The following is a 19,017-nucleotide window of genomic DNA, read 5'->3' as shown; positions in this document are numbered from 1 at the left end:
ACTATGTCTTACTCTGGGTGTGTGTGAATGTTTTATGTTATCTGTGTGAGACTGCTGGAAGAATGCTAGCCATGCAGGTTCTGTTTAAGAGCTAAAACCAGTACTCTTACTCCTCAAATGCTAACACTCAACTAACACTAACAAAACTTGGATAAGCTGGTAAGAGCTTGCCATTTGGTTTTTGGTTAAGCTGTTAATGAACTTGCCCCGATAAAGGAAACACTGTTTAAGGCGTTTACATGGTCTTATGCATTGTTGGCTTATTAAAGGAATATTCCGGGTTCTATAAAAGTTAAACTCATTTGACAACGGTTGTGGCATAATGTTGATTACTGCCAAAAATTATTTCGACTTGTCCCTCCTTTTCTTTAAAAAGAAGCAAAAATCTGGTTTGCAGTGAGGCACTTACAGTTACTTACAGTTTCAAAAGTAAAGCCACAAGACGTAAACAATATGAGTGTTAAGATGATTTTAATCTGATAAAATCGCTAACCTTTTCCTTGTAAAGTTATATCCAATTTTACAACTTTGTTGCTGTGACAACATGACGCCGTAAACACTAAAACCCTAAAACAACCTTAAAAACAACAATTTAAAAATGTTACAGCTCAGACAATACAAATGTTTTAACAGAAGAATTAATGTAAGTGCTTTATAAAATTAAAAGCTTCACACTTTTTTTAAACCCTCCAAAAATTTACCCCATTCACTTCCATTTTAAGCTGCTTGCTGTAACCTCAATTTTTTCTTTTCTTTTTTGTGGTTATCAACATCATGTCACAAATGCCGTCAACTAAGCTTAACTTGTATTGAACCCGTTATATTACTTTAAGCACAACCAGTGCATTTTAGAGTATAAAGAAATTAGGTGATGCCTCTGTCTGAAAGGTGGCTCTGGCTCTTACTAAGACCAACTGTCATTCAACCAAAACTCCACCCCCTGTGTTTAGATAACAGTCAGTCATCTCTGTTTGTGTCTTACTTCCTGCTGTGAGTGTGTGTGATACACTAGTTTTCCTATTTGAACAGTTTGTTTGTGTGAGTGGTTGTCTATGTCTCTCTGTCTGTCTGTCTCTAAGTCGTTGAAAGAAATAAATTGATGCAATATGCTTATATTGAAGAAGGGAGTCTGTTGCCCATATGCTGTACATTGACTGTGATTTAACTGTGAACTCTGGCTCTGATGGGGAGAGATGGGGAGATCGGCCCTATGAGATAACACACCATTATGTGTCTGTCCAGAGATATGGGTGGGAACGAATGGGAGTGAGTGTGTAAGAGGAGAGTTGAGAGGTGTGTGTGATGTGACAGGACTTTGAGATTACCTGTGATCTGTTTATTTTCACAGGCGCAGAGGAGGTGTGTGTGCATGCTTAATTATTCTATATAAAACCGAAACTTCTCTAAGATTATGAATTTAAGCTTTTGAACTAAATATAAAAGATATCCGACACCAAAACGCTATATTCCAGAACAGAAGCATAACATGTCTATAAACTTATTTCAAACCTACATCAAAGTTGTAGGTCAGAATTTTTATGAATGAATTTTTATGACTAATTTTTTACAAGTAGAAATATTTCATGTAGTCTCTCAATGAGGTTTTAAAAACAGCATGCATAATTATAAAATAATTAGCAAAAAATTTTTTTGCTTAGTTTTAGATGGAGTATAGCATGTCACACTGCACATTTCAACTTCCCAAAAGTATTTCCATGTCAACTATCTTCCTCCTCCTTTAACCTTAATTAAGACAAAATAGCTTACTTGACTAAATATAGGTGATTTATTTGAGCATTTAATGTGAGCATCAATGGTTGATATTAGCATCAACATGAACTCTGATTTAGCAATTCTTTTGTCATTCGTCTTCATAAACATTACCACTTGAATCTAAAATCTAGACAATCTCAATAATCTTCTAGTCTAAATACATAGACATACAATAAGTGATGGTTTTTGAGTGTTCATCCACTAAAGAACCTTAACTGTAGTTATTATCATCAAGGCAGTCTCAAACTTGGCAATCATTTTGTTATTAGCTAGTAGAGCTACAAATATTCAAGCAGATGAGTATTTGGCTTTGTGTGTGTGAATTTATTCTTGCCTGCCTGTGAAGGTATTCTTTCCTCCCTGTATCCATGTTGGGACTGGGGTGTGGGGGCAGGGTGCATTGTAGACATTTTCATTGAAAAAGTAATGTGAGTTCCAGGACCCCGCCCCCCCCCCCATTTCCCTTAGCACTTGATGTCACATTTGCATGCGTGATTTGACATGAACCATAAGCTCAGTCGGGATATCATACCACAATTTCACCCACTTTTCCCCTCACTGAATTCCCCCATAGACTCCCATTTATTCTATGCAAATACACTACAGATGCAATGTTTAAAATAAAGAAGGCAACATTTGTATGTCATAACTTAAGTGATAATGTACTGTAAGTGCCAACAAAGTTTTCATTTTACAAAACTTAGCTCTCCTTAGGCAGGACTTGGACATTAACCAGAGTGATATTTGCTTGAAACACAGGGAAAGGATTCTGATTAATGAGTTTAATGCATTTAGATAGTGCTGCCTATTTTGATTCTTTTACAAAGAATCTTTTGAAAAGCATGCTGTAACAATCTGTTGGTCAAGTTTTTAGTTATTTCTCAAGATCAATGAATAGACAATCAGTGACGGACCACATTTCATCAGAATCAAAATACGAGCATAGCAACATTACAAAAATTCTATTACATCACTGAAAGAACACCAGCAATAGCATCAATCTGATGAGAAATAGAACCCCAAGACAAATAAAATTATACCGAAAACAGAAAATGACAACAATAACTTCATTGCGATGCAGGTGGAAAATAAACCACAATAAAACCATTACACTAAAGAAAGATCATCCCAATGTAAAGTTACAGTACAATGTGCAGAACCCTATCAATTATTTTCACACACAATTACATGCACTGTTAAATTTTCTGCATCTTTGAACACAACCCTCCTTCAAAACTCCACTAAGAATCTCTGTTTTACACAACACATTTGATGGAATTTAGATTTGCTTATTTCTACTTAAGTGTTCGCTGAATATGATCATCACAGAGAAACTCTCAGAAACAGTTTTACCATGCAAACAGATGAAAGGACGTTAAGCCTACGCAATGCAAAAGCAAACAGAGCTCGTTAGAAGTGCTTAACACAAATTCCTCCCTCACACAGCGTCCAAATGACTCAGCCCTGTTGTCATGACAATGGGAAACAATGGCACCCACCCCCAAACTTTTTCTGTTGCAGACAGTGGCCTGGGAGCGGGGCAGAATCCGACTGGATGGATGGAAGGAGGGAAAATAGAGGGAGAAAAGAATAACCTCCCCCATACTCCCCCCCCGTACCATGCACTAGTCATATCCACCCCGGATCAGACGGTTGGAGGGACACACTCCAGTGCATCTTCGGAAGTCCCAGACAACAGAAAAAACTAAAGTAAAATAGCTTGCCAAAACACTACACTAATGGTAAAAGAATGATGGGACGACTGTGTAAACTTAAGGAGATATGATTTCATGCAAATATGTATTCAAGGTTTTTAAGGCATTACACAACTCTTACTCTTTACTCTTTACTTTTAAAAATTGCTTTAGAAATGTAGTAAGTAAATGCAACAGTGCAAACAAAAATATTAGTACTTATATTCAATTTCTTTTCCCCCATAGTTTGGATAATAGAATATGCATTTGCTCTACCAGACATAACGTTTGGAAACACCAACCCATTCATATTTTACTACTATTTTCCACCTTTTTAGAATAATAGTAAAGTCATCAAAACAATGAAACAACAGTAATGGAATTATGTAGTGACCAAAACATGTTAAAACAAAACATATCTTTTTATATTTTTGATTAATCAAAAGTATTTTGAATATTTTAGAGTCTTTTACAGCTGAAGTAACCACTATTTAAGGAGTTACCATGTACGCTGAACACTGTTGACTGCTTTACTTTTCCTATCTGGCCCAACACATCCATAAAAAAAAAATAAATAAATAAAAAAATAATGGTACAGAAATGCATACATGACCACTCATTATATTTGTGTACCAAACTAATTCAAAGCATTTAAGCATAAGCTTTTGGATCAAAATTTGATTATAGTAAGAAACCAATTCTGTCCAATTTTGATTGGTTGTGTATCATAATGCATCTTGGAAACTGTAAAAATGCCAAACACACACAAAAATTGAATCAAACACAACAATCAACCTGTTGCTCTTGATTCTTGATAGAGATTATCAAGGACAGTAAACTTGAAGTCAGCCTTTCTCAGAATAAATCTACTCAAATCCAAGGACCAGACATTGTCAAAACATCAAATTTGACTTGATATTCATACATGTGTTCTATTAGCATGCATATACTGTATAAAAACAGATTTTCATAGAATTTTTTTTAAATAATAATAATAATAATAATAATAATTTGTGTACATTGTGGGAGAATGAGAGAGAAAGAACTCACCCCATTTAAACATCATCATGGTCAGGAAAACTGTCTTGTGGAAATTCTGATGGACTTTCCTGATCTCCATGGTGACGTGAGACACTCCAAACGTATCCAAAAAGATGTCCTTTCAGCTTAATGTCTCTTTGAGTCCTTCATAGTGAAACAAACTTTAGATTAAACCTTCTTGCATAACATCAGCAATGAGTTTCTGCACAATCCCAAGGTTGAAAGTCTGTTCTGTTGGTCTCTTAATTCCTGTAAGTGTTCAGTTTATAAAGTTCCTCTGTCCAGCATCAGAACGGCAAGGCTGAGCGCACTGACTCATTGTACATGCAGTAATGAGACTAACTCACCCAATCCCACTGCGGCTTACCGCACTAATCACCCACAGAGAGGAGGGGCAGGAAAACCTGAAGTAGACTTCAGCACCAGGACTAGTGTGTGTGTGAGTTTACTTGGCTATATATTAAAGATAAAAAAATTGTTCATACATAATGTTCATGTTTTTATTATGATTAAAAACTGTTCAATAAGGGGGCCGTAATAATATTTCTTAAAATATCAAAAAGGTTTCTGTTAGGGGTAGGGTTAGGGTAAAAAAATAAAAGAAAAAAATAATAATATTCTTGTTGCACTTTAATGTGGTTTGAATGCTACTATTCTGATGCTAGTGAAACTTTGTAATATGGCACTTTTCGTACCACTGTCTCCTTAAGATGATTCGCTTATGTGTTCCTCTTTTATAAGTCGCTTTGGATAAAAGTGTCTGCCAAATGAATAAATGTAAATGTAAATAGTTAGGGTATAGGTAAGGTAATTAATGTACAACCATCCAGTCATTATCGCAAAATAAACCCAGACAGGGTGAAATTATTTTGCGATTTAATGATGGGCTAACTGTTCATTATCCTCCTTATTAAACAGCTATGCACCAAACAAACAAACAAACATTATATTGAGTTTATTATGCATGAAGTTACAAGAGACATAAAACTAGTCCAGCTACTCTGTTTGGAAAAACAGTTGCCTGCATGGGGCGACGGTCAATTATACAGTTTAGAGACCATTATAGAGAACATCTGACTGCTGAAATCCGTAATTGACCAATCAGAATAAAGTACTCCAGAGCTGTTTAATCAGTGGTATTAATTATTACAAGTTTCGATTACATATGCTGATGTTTAAACAAATAACAAAATTACATTTGTAAAGCTGCTTGTATAGAGCAAAAGCTACTAATCCTCTTTATTCCTCTCGTGCTCATTTCGTGACTCATCACACACTTTGTTTCTAAAAGAAGAAACAATATTCACACTGTTTTGTTCTCTGACCCAAGAAAAGCATGAGGTGTCCTATTCTGTGTCTTACGTGTGTGCACATTCCTTCAGAATCTGACTCTTGCTTACAAACCTGTGACAATGTGTCCGCTGTTGGCCTTGAGATAGGGCATGTGATTTCACTCAAACTCACTGTACACTGACTTATTCTCTCTGTCTAAGCTGTTTGTCCTTTCTAATGTTTCGATGCAGTATCATAAGCTTAGAACATTTTCTCTGCCATACAAGAGGACTGTCATGACAAATCCACAAAGTTGAACTGAGTCAGTGCAAACGTACAGTATTTAGCCTGATGTGATTTTAACATCCCAACATTTGAGCTACTCAACCAAACCTACTCAGTCCTTGTTGTACTGTGCCACTCTCTTGTATATTCAAGCCATTTTTTTTGTTGTCATTCAAGCTGTGTTCTCAGTCCAGTCCTGTACTATTTGGCAGATTGTGTTTTTTATTTTTAATCTTCAACAGTCAGTTTCTCTGTTCTGTATTGTTTTTTTTAACTGCTGGTGTTTCAAACTGGTGATTTAGCAAAATATCTCAGAACCATAATTTAATCATTTTGGCAAAACACATCAGAACTAGTTTGATACATTTCTTTAACGCTCAATTTAAAACACATTAGCGTTGGAGACGTTGTTTGGTGGATGCAATTATTCTAAAAAAAATTCTAGTTAATACAAACACAGATACTGCAGTGCAGGGGTTTTCAAACTTTTTGATGCCAAGGACCCCCAAATATGACAGTCACGTTGTGACGGACCCTATCCTAAAACATAAAGTCACTTTATACTCTATTGTTTTGTATAAAGACCAGAGAAAATTCAGAAAAAAATAGTGTGATATTATAAAGAAAATTTAAATGAGCTTTTATATTGTTTTTGCACTAAAAAGCAAATGATTTAAAATACTATCTGTAGGGATGCACTGATGTACTTATTATTGACCAAATTAAAACCATCAGCTATAACCATCGATATTAACTGCCAATATCAATGATCAGTTTTTCATATCGGTGTTTTCATTCTTATTGCATAAGCGTAAAACACCAATACGAAAATACTACGGTTTATTGATAATTAGTTACGTAAATTTTCGTTTCTAATATTTCAAAGTATACTCTTCTGACTGCGAACGAATACGAACGCATTCGACACATGCGCACTACGACTGCTTTGCGGTACCTTTTTTAGTACACTCAACGGCAGGCGCATGCACAGACTTTTAAGATTATAAAAAAAAATATATAATTTTTTTTCTGCATTTAATATATATAAATAATTTAGAATAAATAAAACATCAGAAAAAAATAAAGCATGTCGAATGTATTCATAATATACATTTGTAATATTCTATCATAGTATGTATAATGTGAGTTCTGTTATTTCAAACTGCAAAAACAGAACTGTAAAAATATTTTAGAAGTGCAAATAAACTTTTTTTTCCCCCAAACATAAATCGTCTTGTTTTAAATCTTTTTTATTTTATTATTATTTTTTTTTTATCTTGTATTTATCCTTCATTGTCATCTTTCAAACTTTAAAAATGTTGGCCTGTCATGTGTTCAACAGCTTCAATATATTTTTAATAGAAATTATTTATAGTTAGAAAAATAAAATAGCTTTTATACATCCTTTGTACATTTTTGCAGCATAATTCTTAAACAAAACAGTAATCTGATGACATAAGTTAAATGGCAAAATATTGGTATCAGCCTATAGTTTTTTGTTAAAATTGGTGTTGTATCGGCCAAAAATATTCATATCATAATTGAGTAATGTTAAATGTATAAACCTGAAGAGAAACATTTCAATTAAACTTAAATGGCAATAATGTCAAATTCAGTAAATATATTTTTGTACTTTTTTTTTGTATACCATTATGAACAACTTTTATCTTTCTCTGAAATTTTCCACAGATCCCCCAGTACCCCCTCGTGGCCCACCCTGGACCTTAGTTTGAAAACCCCTGCTGTAGTGCACGATGTGGACGACCTCTGGCCTGAGTTCAAGTTCGGCTTGCATCATCTTCAGTTCCTTAAATACAAAGTGTGATCATCTGGTGGATGATGTTAACCTGATGTATACTCATTTAAGTGGATGAAATGGTCAAGGGTCCAGGTATCTGATTGGTTAGCAGCTATACTGGACATGGGAATGAACTGGATTTAAGTGGCCCAGCAAATTGGATCATTATATCAGCAGGTCTGAGAAAATAGGATTGCAGTTTGCTGTCTCATACATGGTCATGAAGCCTCTGGCTGTGTTGTGATTTTGAGGTTTTGCCAGTTGAGGTTTAACTTTCTACAAGACTGAAAAATAAGCAAAAGTTGTTTGAAGCCATACTGTTAAGCTAGACAAGTGGAAAATTTAAAGGTAGACAGTGTTTTTCTCCTGATATACAAATCAGTTGCTCTAAACATAAAACACAGTTACAACTCAGCCTGCCAAACTTAAGCTTTATTCCCACTCTACAGCCATGATTTTCCATAATGAATATCATTCTCGTTTGTTTAATTTGGGTTGCTCAGGAGCTCAGCTGCAGTACATGCATCCCCATATGGATCTTTAATGAGATTAAGATGCACTGAAATGACAATGCCAGCCAGACCTACATTCACCTGCTAAAAACTTATTAGCACACATGCATTACCCCCACCCACCTCCACAAACATCCTTAGGGCTGTCGGAACCATGGCTGTCTCAAAGCCCCACCCTCATTACTGTATAAGCATGTCCCCCAAAACATAACCATAAGTACACTAATAAAGAATAACCTGCTGTAACTGCAAGGCTTAACACGGAACAATGGCTGTGATTGGATTATGAGTCATAAATCTTTCTGACAGCACATACACTTAACTGTGCTATCACAATATAATGACCTGAAGAAAAAAAAAGTATTGATAGACAGACATAGAATGTACAGGTATGTACGTATTTTGTCTAATACATTAACTTGCAAGCATATCTAGTTTTGCATTGCTCTAAATGACTTTAAAGTTGTATTCAAAATAAATGAAAATACATGAAAGAAATGTTTAAATACAATTCAATGCAGAATTTGCAGTAAGTAACAAGGCTGAAGTGGCATATTCAAATAAAGTGATATATTAACTTGATTATATGATCATTGTACTATCTGTTTGCATAATGTGGTCTTTATTCTCTTCCTCTTTTGTACTGTATGTAGCCCTCTGGAGAACTGCGGTAACTGCAGAGGGCGCAACTATGTTGTAATTACTTAAAAATGGTCTGATGTCATAAAGCCTCTTTTGAACCTTTTCAGAAAACTTTTCATTAACAAGACAACATATGTTTTGTATGGGCACTTTGTTTTGCCCATATCCTGATAAGAATTTATTATTATTATTATTATTATTATTATTATTATTTAGAATGACCTTTATTTTTTATCTTATCATCTCTTCTCCTAAATACAGCTATAATACTCATCAGGAAAAGATGGGGCAGCAAAGAGTATTATATTTGTAAAGTCCATGGTCCAGAAGATCTGTTCGTGGAAGTGGCTTGATATCTGTAACATCCGAATTAATCTGTTAAATATTAAATGTTATCATTTTGAGGCAGCACCATGGACTTTGAAGTCCTTAGTAGTAAAATGAAAGCAAAGGAGACAGACATTTTTTTTTTTTTTATTGGAGAAGTGAGATTTTAGGAAGCTACCCTATTTAATCTTCTAACACAGAGCACAGTGGTGTAATGAATCAAGTGCTAGAATGAACTCCTTTGCTTCTGAAGATCACAGGTAAGACTCTCGGTCCAGGTGACTTTTTACATTTTCTTATGCAAAATGTAAAGATGTCCTGATTATCACGCTTGCATTCACAGAGATTCCAAGAAGCCCTGTGTGTTTGAGCCCTATAAGAAACATAAAAAGATAGGCAAATGTCTAATCATCAATAATTTCGGTGAGTATCAGCACATATATCTCCACTTAAATGCGATTAGCTTGTTTCTTTGTTTGTTGTAAAATACAAATGTCTGAGCTGCTTATGTAGAACTGTTGAAAAGTTGGTTTCAGCCCTTTTAAATGGACTTAATTTAGCCCTAACATTAAAATCAATTCTAAAAATATTAATAGTTGTATTTTATTTTGAGACATTCTGTCCCACACTTTTTGACCATTGGCTTTTCCATGCATTTGTTGTTACTGAATACATATTATATTTATTTTTCATCATAAGTTTTTTCTACTAGAACAAAAAGAAACTGAAAATAACTGAGTAAAAATAATTATTTACTGACAAATCAGACATATACAGGAGCAATATCTAACTTAATATTTAAGAGCAGAGAAAAACAAGAAAATATATATTTACTACAGAAATGCTATAAAACAATTAAATTTGGGTATTTAAAATCTCCCTGATATTTCCAGGAGGTCAATGACCGTAGGAAATCTGCTCTTATTGTGATTCTGTCTGACTCAGTGTCTGTGTTGTTGTCTGAATGTGAATAGCACAGCGACTTACAGTTTTGTGTTCCCATTCATGTGATTTACAACATGAAAAAAAACCACAAGGGGGGAATTACATCAAGTATCTGTTCCACAAAAATATCCCTCAAAAGCTGTTTGAAAACGTTTTGTTAAAAACTGTTTAGTAAAGCATATTAACCAAGTGTCTGAAATGTTATTTTGCAATTAATGACCAGCTTATTACAAAGCTGCTTATAAATACATAGAAATGCACATGAAATGTTGATTTTGAGTTCCATGTGGAAGAAAGAGACCACAAAGTGGTACAAGAGACATGGAACAAGAGGAAAAAAATCCACCAACCCATGGTTGTGATTTTATAATATAATTCTTTTAAAATGCAATTTAGTTGTGTCTTGCCTTTCCAGGATCTCCACATTTGCACAGAGTGGGCTGTTCAACAGATGAAAATCTATTGTACAGTACGTTCCAATCATTGGGCTTTCATGTACAGGTGGAAAAAAACCTGACAGCTGATCAAATGGTTGACGCACTGACAAAAGGTTAATGACTGAGTTGTTATTTTCAGTATTCCACATAATATGTGCTCTTTTGTGTTTTTGCACATACATACATACATACTGTAAATGATGAATGTGTGTTTCAGTGTCCAAGGATAACCACACAGACATGTCCTGCTTTGTGTGTGTACTGATGAGCCACGGAGCGGAAGGTAAAGTTCTTGGATCTGATCAGCATTCGGTCCCTATCAAAACTCTAACCTCTACCATGACCTCTGATCTCTGCCCTAGTCTGCAGGGCAAGCCGAAACTCTTCTTCCTACAGGTACCCACCACCTTCTCACTTGTAGGGGACTGAGAGAACATGTGCATTTAATGACACAGATTACACAGTCAATTATAGCCTATTATTTTGTGGTTTGATTTTCTATTCAGGCCTGCAGGGGGAAGGAAGGTGACCCTGTTGATGAGACAGACAGTCCAGAGGGGGAATTTATGTCAGATGTTCCGGAGGTGGATTTTCTCTGCTGTTATTCAACAGTGGAAGGTTTGCATTGCACCGGCAGTAGCATGATCAACTGAATTTGTTTATTTACATTCTCCACACAAATTAAAACAGATATTTTTCCTCTGCAGGGTATTTCTCATGGAGAAATCCAGATATGGGTTCAGTATTTATCCGTCAGCTCTGCAAGATGTTAATGGACAGTCATCTAGAGATTATTCAGATTCTGATAAGAGTAAACCAACATGTGGCTAATTACTTCCAGTCTTACACCACAGAACTGGAAATGCATGGGAAGAAACAAATGCAATGCATAGCCTCCAGACTTACCAAGGATTTTTACCTTCGTGCATGTGAAAAAAAATAAATAATTTAATGGACCCTCATGACGCATTTCCGCCTAATTTAGCAACATAATCCTAGAATTTCTTTTTTTAGATATATATTTTGTTATTTTCTTTTTATTAATTAGTATACATTTAGAACATTATCCTTTGTATTATATTACCCTGGAATAAGTTTAAAAAAATGTGTTGCCACAGATGCGATGAGTTTTCTAATACAGCTGCTGAGAGAGTGAAAGTAAATTTCCCATCTTCTCTCTTGTGACTGTTGTAACCCATCGCTCTCTATTTTTATTTATTTTTACTTCATTTGGAAAGATGTGGAAATGTCATAGTGGCATTTTTCTTTTGATGTTGGAGCAAATAGGTAGCAAAAATGATATTTGGCATGGTTTCCAATTTACTCCCATTCACCGATATCAAAGTTTAACCTGCAATCGTTTCATTCCACGTTCTAAAACCCGGAAGTGTGAAAAGGGTCCATTTGTTAGTCGCTGGAAGTCTGTTGCATATAGTGGACAAGAGGTTTTTTCAATAATTGTTTTGATTTAGAAACATAATAAGGTTCCAAGAATAGCAGGGAAGCTATATCCAGGTAGCACTACTGTGAGTAATAATAATCCTATTTTTTATTATTAGTACTTATTTTTATTATTAGAATAAATTATAATAACAATGTTATAATACATGAATAATAATAAAATACAGGTAGAATTCAGAATTTACTCTGTCTTTGGGTCACATTGTATTCTCTCAGAATAGAGCATGTTTTGTAGCATTTAAAAATGAAATTCTAAATAAATAAATGATCATTGATGGTTATTTACAGTCTCTCTCTTTTTATCAACCTCTGCGGGTATTTTTGAGTTTGGATCATTGATAATCCTTAGCCCTGTTAGACTGCTGTATTTTGGGAGTTGAATTGGCTTAATTTCTAGTGAAAATGCAAATATAATTTACACTTAATCATTTAGCAGACACTATCCAATGCAACTTATCAAGACAGCAATTTATCATACAAGAACCAACAATATTTGCAGTACTGTAATGGCAAGTCTTAAGCAACAGCAGGGCTGTTTCTGAGCATATGGGGGCCTAAAGTGAAATCCTAATTGGAGGCCCTCCTCCTCCTCCCACACCCAAGTGTGATACCACAATACAGTCTTCAGCAAATTTCAAAATATTAACTTAAAATTGGAATATATTAACTAGCCAAAACACACCAAAAAATGTACAATAAATTGATGAAAAAATAATCAAATCAAAGTATCAAAGGCAACCTATTCCAATATGATGTAACCATAAAGCAGTGTTACCTGATATCCCTCGGATCTTCTCATCCTGCTCAGCTGAAGTCCCTGTTAGCAAATGAGATTTAACAAATTCAGGTTTCATCAAGTTACTGCTCTCAAAATACAGCACAAGGTCCAAGTGTCTAAACTAGGGCTTCAAAATATGGAAATTAGCCAACACTTAAGACTATATTCATCATTCTTTAGAAAAATACAGGTAAATACCTATTAAATAATAGGTGCCTCTCCATGTTTGTTAAGCATATGAATCAGTGGAGAATCTCTGTTCTCTGTGACACCAGTAATTAACCCCATTGCTCACAGAAGCATCAAAATAACAGAGTATGACATCAACATTATGTGATTAAATTAACATTAACTGTGGTGACTGGTGAGAACACTCTGTGACAGGCTCTTACATGAGCCATTTTGCATGTAATAATTACATATAAAATGGCTATTTACAAGGAATTTGTGTACCTGAATCCCCAGCTGCCACACCCCTAAATATTTCAATATGGCACCTGGAAATAATGCAGACAAGACAAATTTGGTAGACTGAATTATCTCCAGTGCTGTACCTACCGTCAGCTAGCTAGCTAGCTGAAACAAAGATAGCATTGAGTCTGTGAGCTAAAATTGGCTAGATACACAATGTCTATTGTGACAATACTATTGTCTACAGTACACCTTAGTTATATAACTAGCAGATGTTTGAGAACATGTACCTTTGAAAAGTGAGGCACTTACAATGGAAGTGAATTGGGCCAGTTTTGGTGGGCTTAAAGGCAGAAATGTGAAGCTTCTAATTTTATAAAAGTATTTGCATTAATCCTTCTTTTAAAACTCATGTATTATCTGAGCTGTAAAGTTGTTTAAATTGTAATTTTTACAGTCGTTTTAGTGTTTTATGGTTTGTTGACATTACAGTGTCATGTCAATGAAGTTGTAAAATTGGCGATAACTTTGCACAGAAAAGGTTAGTAAGTGATTTTATCACACTAAAATCATGTTAACACACATATTTTGTCTTGAGGCTATACTTCTGAAAAAGTGAGTATTTTGACATGTACGGATTGTCCCCATTTAAATCCATTATAAGTGCCTCACTGTAACCCAGATTTTTGCTTCTTTTTTATTTAAGAAAGGAAGGACAAGTCAAAATACATTTTTGTAGTATTCAATATTATGCCAAAAATACTGTCGATTGAGCTTAACTTCTTTTAAACCTGGAATATTCCTTTAATGCATGATAACGAACAAACACCATCTAGCCAGGTAGCTGGCTTACATTCATTTCTTACCAGTCTTATCAGTGGTTTTTGCTCCTGAGTTTTTAAGCACGTGCATGTCTGTCACATCTAGCTGCAACTCTCTCCTTGCGGTTACGTTCTCCCTTTCCTTCTCGGGCCACAAGGAGGCCCCCTATAACTGTCTAATTTAGCCATAGCAGCTGCCTGAGTCTTATTTGCAGCTTTTAGTGTATTCAAATAAAATAAAATAAATTATATTTAAAACAAATTACTTTACTTTATGGGGCCCCCTGGTGGCTCGGGGGCCCTAAACGGCTGCTTATACCACTTATAGCTAGAAATGGCCCTGAGCTACAGAGTAGTACATCCTCTCTCTCTCTCTCTCTCTCTCTCTCTCTCTCTCTCTCTCTCTCTCTCTCTCTCTCTCTCTCTCTCTCAAAATATTCATTCATTTTTTTCAAAATGTTAGAGTTAACAACACAGTTCACAAGATAAGGTATATTTACATGTATGTCTTAGCATAAACATAATTATTAATATGTATTGGGATGGCACAATGCAATTTATTGACACTTTAAAACATTATATCAGATAAATAATGTATTTAAAATATTTTCATAGACTGGCCATGATCAGATGAACATCATTAATCCATCATCAGCATCCACCTGCGTGTAAGTGGACTATTATTGTAGAGGGCCATACAGCGACATGCTTCCTGTCCACAACCATTCATTACAGTAAGTTTCAGTGTAGTTCAAAACATAACTTTAATATCATGCTATCTATCCATCATCTTGCCTATTTTTCTAACTGTCTATATATCTACGTGTGTGCCTTTCATGTGTATCTTTCTTCTCCAATAGTCCCATTGGCTCTTTCCAATGCATCTCTGCTTCTGTTGGCAATAAGAGACACACCAGATATTTTCATACTAGTAATGTTATCCAGAGAAGACTGACAGCTTTATGGCACCACCTGGTATGTAAATCAGACAGAAGGGCAATTGTTTTTATTGGGAACAACAAGCTTGACATGCTATGACATTCCTAACTCATCTTGCAGTTTTTCTGCAGCTCTTTCTCAGTTTATGAATTAATAGACTTCAACTAGTGAGAAAGTATCAAGTAGTGAGACCTACAGAATGGCATTCTTGTATCCCAACCGTGTGGATATAGAGATAGATGCAAAAATCTGTATCTCAAAGGTTTGAAATTCAGAAAGGAAACAGGTAGGACAACTGACAGGTAACGCTCAATACAGATATCAAAGAGTTTTGGAAATTCATTGGCAATTACAGCTATCACACAGTGCAGACAAAACACAATATCAAAAACAAAGATGTTTCAATTTCTGATGCAATCCCTCTCCCTGTTCCTGTGACAATAAGCCACAGAACAAGTGTTAAATGTTAATTAAAAATAGGAAGGGGTGGTAGTGTTTGGAATCTTAGTATTCTCAGATGGGGACCAGAGACCATAAAACACAGAGGAAATAAACTTTGTAGGATGGTTCTGAAATCCCAGTCTAATGAACTGCATGGGGTAGAATCTTTATGCTTTGTTCCTCTAAATAGTCCTGTGTCTAAACCTGAAGTTCATATGGTTTTCAATTTCTTATTGGGAAATGCTGAGCCATTTTGAATATCTGCCCATATTAAAGTAATTTACCAATAGCTTCTGAATTTAGAAGACATTAATTTGATTATGAGCACTGTACTAGGTATTAGCATAATCTGGGTTTCATTCTTTTTTCTTTCTTTCAGTAAGTGGAATATTTTTTTTTGTAGGATCTGCAGTACCTGCAAATTCCCCGCCGAGGGCCTTACTGCAACATGCTTCCTGTCCACAACCATTTATTACAGCAAGTTTTAATATAGTTCAAAACATCTGTTTTATATCACTCTATCCATTTGTTAGTCTGTCTGAACATCAATCTTTGTGTCTATTGGTCTGTCCCAATGGCTCTTTTTTGTCTGCTTATGTCTGCTTTAAGGCACCAACTGGTAAATCTGACTGCATGGCAATTGTTTTTAATGGGAGAAACATTCCTTACCCATCACCTTTTGTTGTAATTATATCTGTATTTGGGTTATAAATGATTTGAGTTAGATCTACAGAACGTCATTCTGGTTTTTCAGCCCAATGTATATAGAGAACTGGTTGCACAAAACGTTATATGAGATGTTTCGATTTCGGATACAATTCCTCTTTCTGTTCCTGCAACAGTAAGTCACAGAACCTCAAAGTGTGTAGGAAGACCAAAAAGGATGTTGCTGACAAAAATGGCAACTTCATTTCATTTAATTGGAATAAACATAAGTAAAAAGGCTACATTAGACACAAGCACAGTGCTCAATAACAATTATTGTCACAACAATTATAGTCAGCCAATACATAATTTTATTTATGATAAACAATTTAGAAGCTCCAGGTCATGTTACAGATTACAATTGTTTATTATTATTTGTAATTATTTTTTGTAAAAAAAAAAAAAATGATACTTTCCAGATGACTGATGATGGATCACAGAGACATGATTAGTAGAATTATTGACGTTTGATAAAGGGCAGTTTTCCCACCCGCAGTAGAAACAGAACTGGCAGCATCAAACCAGCCAATGTAAAACAAGCCTCACTTAGAGACAAGAGTATGTCAATATTTTGTGTTGAAGTAAAAGAAAGGATTGTTGTAATACTACATGGAGCATATATGATAACCATGGTCACAGTAATTGTTAGAATTAAATTAGAGGCTCTTCTTTTCATGTGGTTTTCTTCCAATTTCTCTCTCCCTCTCTCTCCTGGTCCTGACTGCTTCAGAGCTCTGAGAACAGCCAAACAGCAGAACAACTGTACAGAGAGGAGGGCAAAGAACTGTGCCAATATGAAACCAACAAATAACTTTGATAGGAACAACTCTAAAGCCATAATAATGACCAAACAGGAGCCGACAGTTGTCACCCAAACAATACCAGAACAAATGACTCTGTATCTGAGAGGTTTGAACTTCAGAAATGTCACAGGATGAACCACTGCCAGGTAACGCTCAACACAGATCAGACACTGAAACAGAGGACGACCAGTGATGGCAAGTCCTATTAAAAAAGCCCCAACTATCTTGTGAATTTCAAATTCTTTGTTGAGAAGATTCAAGAGAGAGTTCAGACTTAATAGGATCTCGCTGACAAATAGGTTGAGACTGAAGAACTCTGTTGCAAGTCCATTGCCTGTTACAATAAGCCATATAACATAGAAGTTGGTTGGGAGACCCAACAGCACGCTGGTGGCATAAATCCATGTGTATTCATAAAGATGAATGTCCACAGTTGCATTGAAAATTGTGTAGCTGGAAGAGTTTGATTGATCAGTAGGGGAGATCTCACTGGAGATGTTCATCTTTTCACCATGTGCAATCAACAAAATGAATGAAAAAATAATTAAGAAATAAAAAAAAAATATATACAGTTTTTTTTGTTTTTTTGATCTATGGATGAGAGACACCAGGAAGTGTTAATAGACCATTCCTAGAACATTCGGAACAAACCTTGTCAAAACTAAGAGAAAGCATGAAATTAGATTAAATTTCTGTTTCCAGTCTATTTCGCTGTATTAGTAGTTTGCTCACTTTTAAAATACTATTTAAAATGACACTAGATTCATATACTGTATATTGTGACTTTGAAATTCAATATTAATTTGAAAAGCATTGAATAAAATAAACACACAAGCCTCTGAAAAAATCTGTGCATTACAGCCAGCTTTTCACTACTGATAAACAATTTTTAAACAAATCTCATTACCTCTGTTCTGTAGTCTAGAATGATTGGCTTTTCCGTTTTAGGGGGAAAATTATTAGTTATAATTTACTGTTACCTATAGCGTCTGCATGTTTGCCATCCCTCCTGATATTTTGTGTGAGGGGATGCAACTTGCTCATCTTAACCTGGGATGGATCCTGAAGCCCTCATATGCAAATAAATTAACCAAACATCCACCAAACAAAACTTTTCAATAAGTACTTGCTTTTAACAACCACCTAATTGCATTTTAACTTACTTAAATAAATCTTTTAACACATTTGTTTACATCAGAACTGACAAACAAACTGAGGAAAAAAAGGGTTTGAATTATAGAACATGCTTTTGTTTTTTAGGGTCTCTACAGTGAATTTAAAAAAGCAGTGACATCACAAAGCTTATTGCACAGTGCTGAAATATATGTTATTTTATATACAAAGTTATCTACAAAGTAAAGTAAAATATAGAGTTTATTTTATAGTACACGTACCCTTACACTAACCCAAAAACTCATTACCCAGTGACAGCCTATCCATAAGTCTTCACACAAGGATTTTGTGTCAGAATTGCAAATTAAAACTTTGGAGTCGTAAGTGGAAAAACTGGCAATGCAATCAAACGTTCTGATCAGGTAAAAAATAACTTTGAAGTCAGCATGAAGTTTTTATTTTCTCTGCATGTACATTTTTGTTCAGTGCTTTGCAGCTTATTATTACCAATTATAACCATCTAATTAGACTTGAAGAGACTGTCGGTAAAGTGACCAACCACAGTGTTTTTTGTTTTTACATCCTGTTTAGGAGTAGGTAAATCTAAACACATTAGAAATATAACTGGAAATAGAAACATGTGATCAGGAAGCTGCATATAATTCTGGAAATCTGATTGGAAGTGATTAATAATAATAATAAAAAATTGTTTGTGAGCTGGACATCACTAGTTTTGATTCGAATCAGTAGACAGAGAATACTGGACACTCAAACTGATTGCTAAAATATTGTCAGGGACAATGTAATGTTGTAGCACTT

The 19,017-nt window shown here is 35.0% G+C and overlaps 2 protein-coding genes across 2 annotated transcripts; one reads left to right on the top strand and one right to left on the bottom strand.

The window, feature by feature from the left end:
* The first annotated feature begins 9,551 nt into the window (after window positions 1-9,551).
* Window positions 9,552-12,439, top strand: LOC127430790 (caspase-7-like). The gene is made up of 6 exons (XM_051680858.1): window positions 9,552-9,604; window positions 9,688-9,767; window positions 10,705-10,839; window positions 10,944-11,122; window positions 11,233-11,344; window positions 11,434-12,439. Exons 1-6 carry the CDS (start codon window positions 9,576-9,578, stop codon window positions 11,667-11,669), a joined length of 771 nt encoding a protein of 256 aa, XP_051536818.1. The 5' UTR covers window positions 9,552-9,575; the 3' UTR covers window positions 11,670-12,439.
* Window positions 12,440-16,739: 4,300 nt separating this feature from the next.
* On the bottom strand, window positions 16,740-17,588 carry LOC127430958 (chemokine XC receptor 1-like). The gene has a single exon (XM_051681087.1). It carries the CDS (start codon window positions 17,586-17,588, stop codon window positions 16,740-16,742), a length of 849 nt encoding a protein of 282 aa, XP_051537047.1.
* Between the last annotated feature and the right edge of the window lie 1,429 nt (window positions 17,589-19,017).

The sequence above is a fragment of the Myxocyprinus asiaticus genome, chromosome 40, assembly GCF_019703515.2.
Source record: "Myxocyprinus asiaticus isolate MX2 ecotype Aquarium Trade chromosome 40, UBuf_Myxa_2, whole genome shotgun sequence".
In the NCBI taxonomy this organism is placed as follows: domain Eukaryota; kingdom Metazoa; phylum Chordata; class Actinopteri; order Cypriniformes; family Catostomidae; genus Myxocyprinus; species Myxocyprinus asiaticus.
Note: the sequence above shows the minus strand (reverse complement) of the source record. Positions and strands in the feature narration are given on the sequence as shown.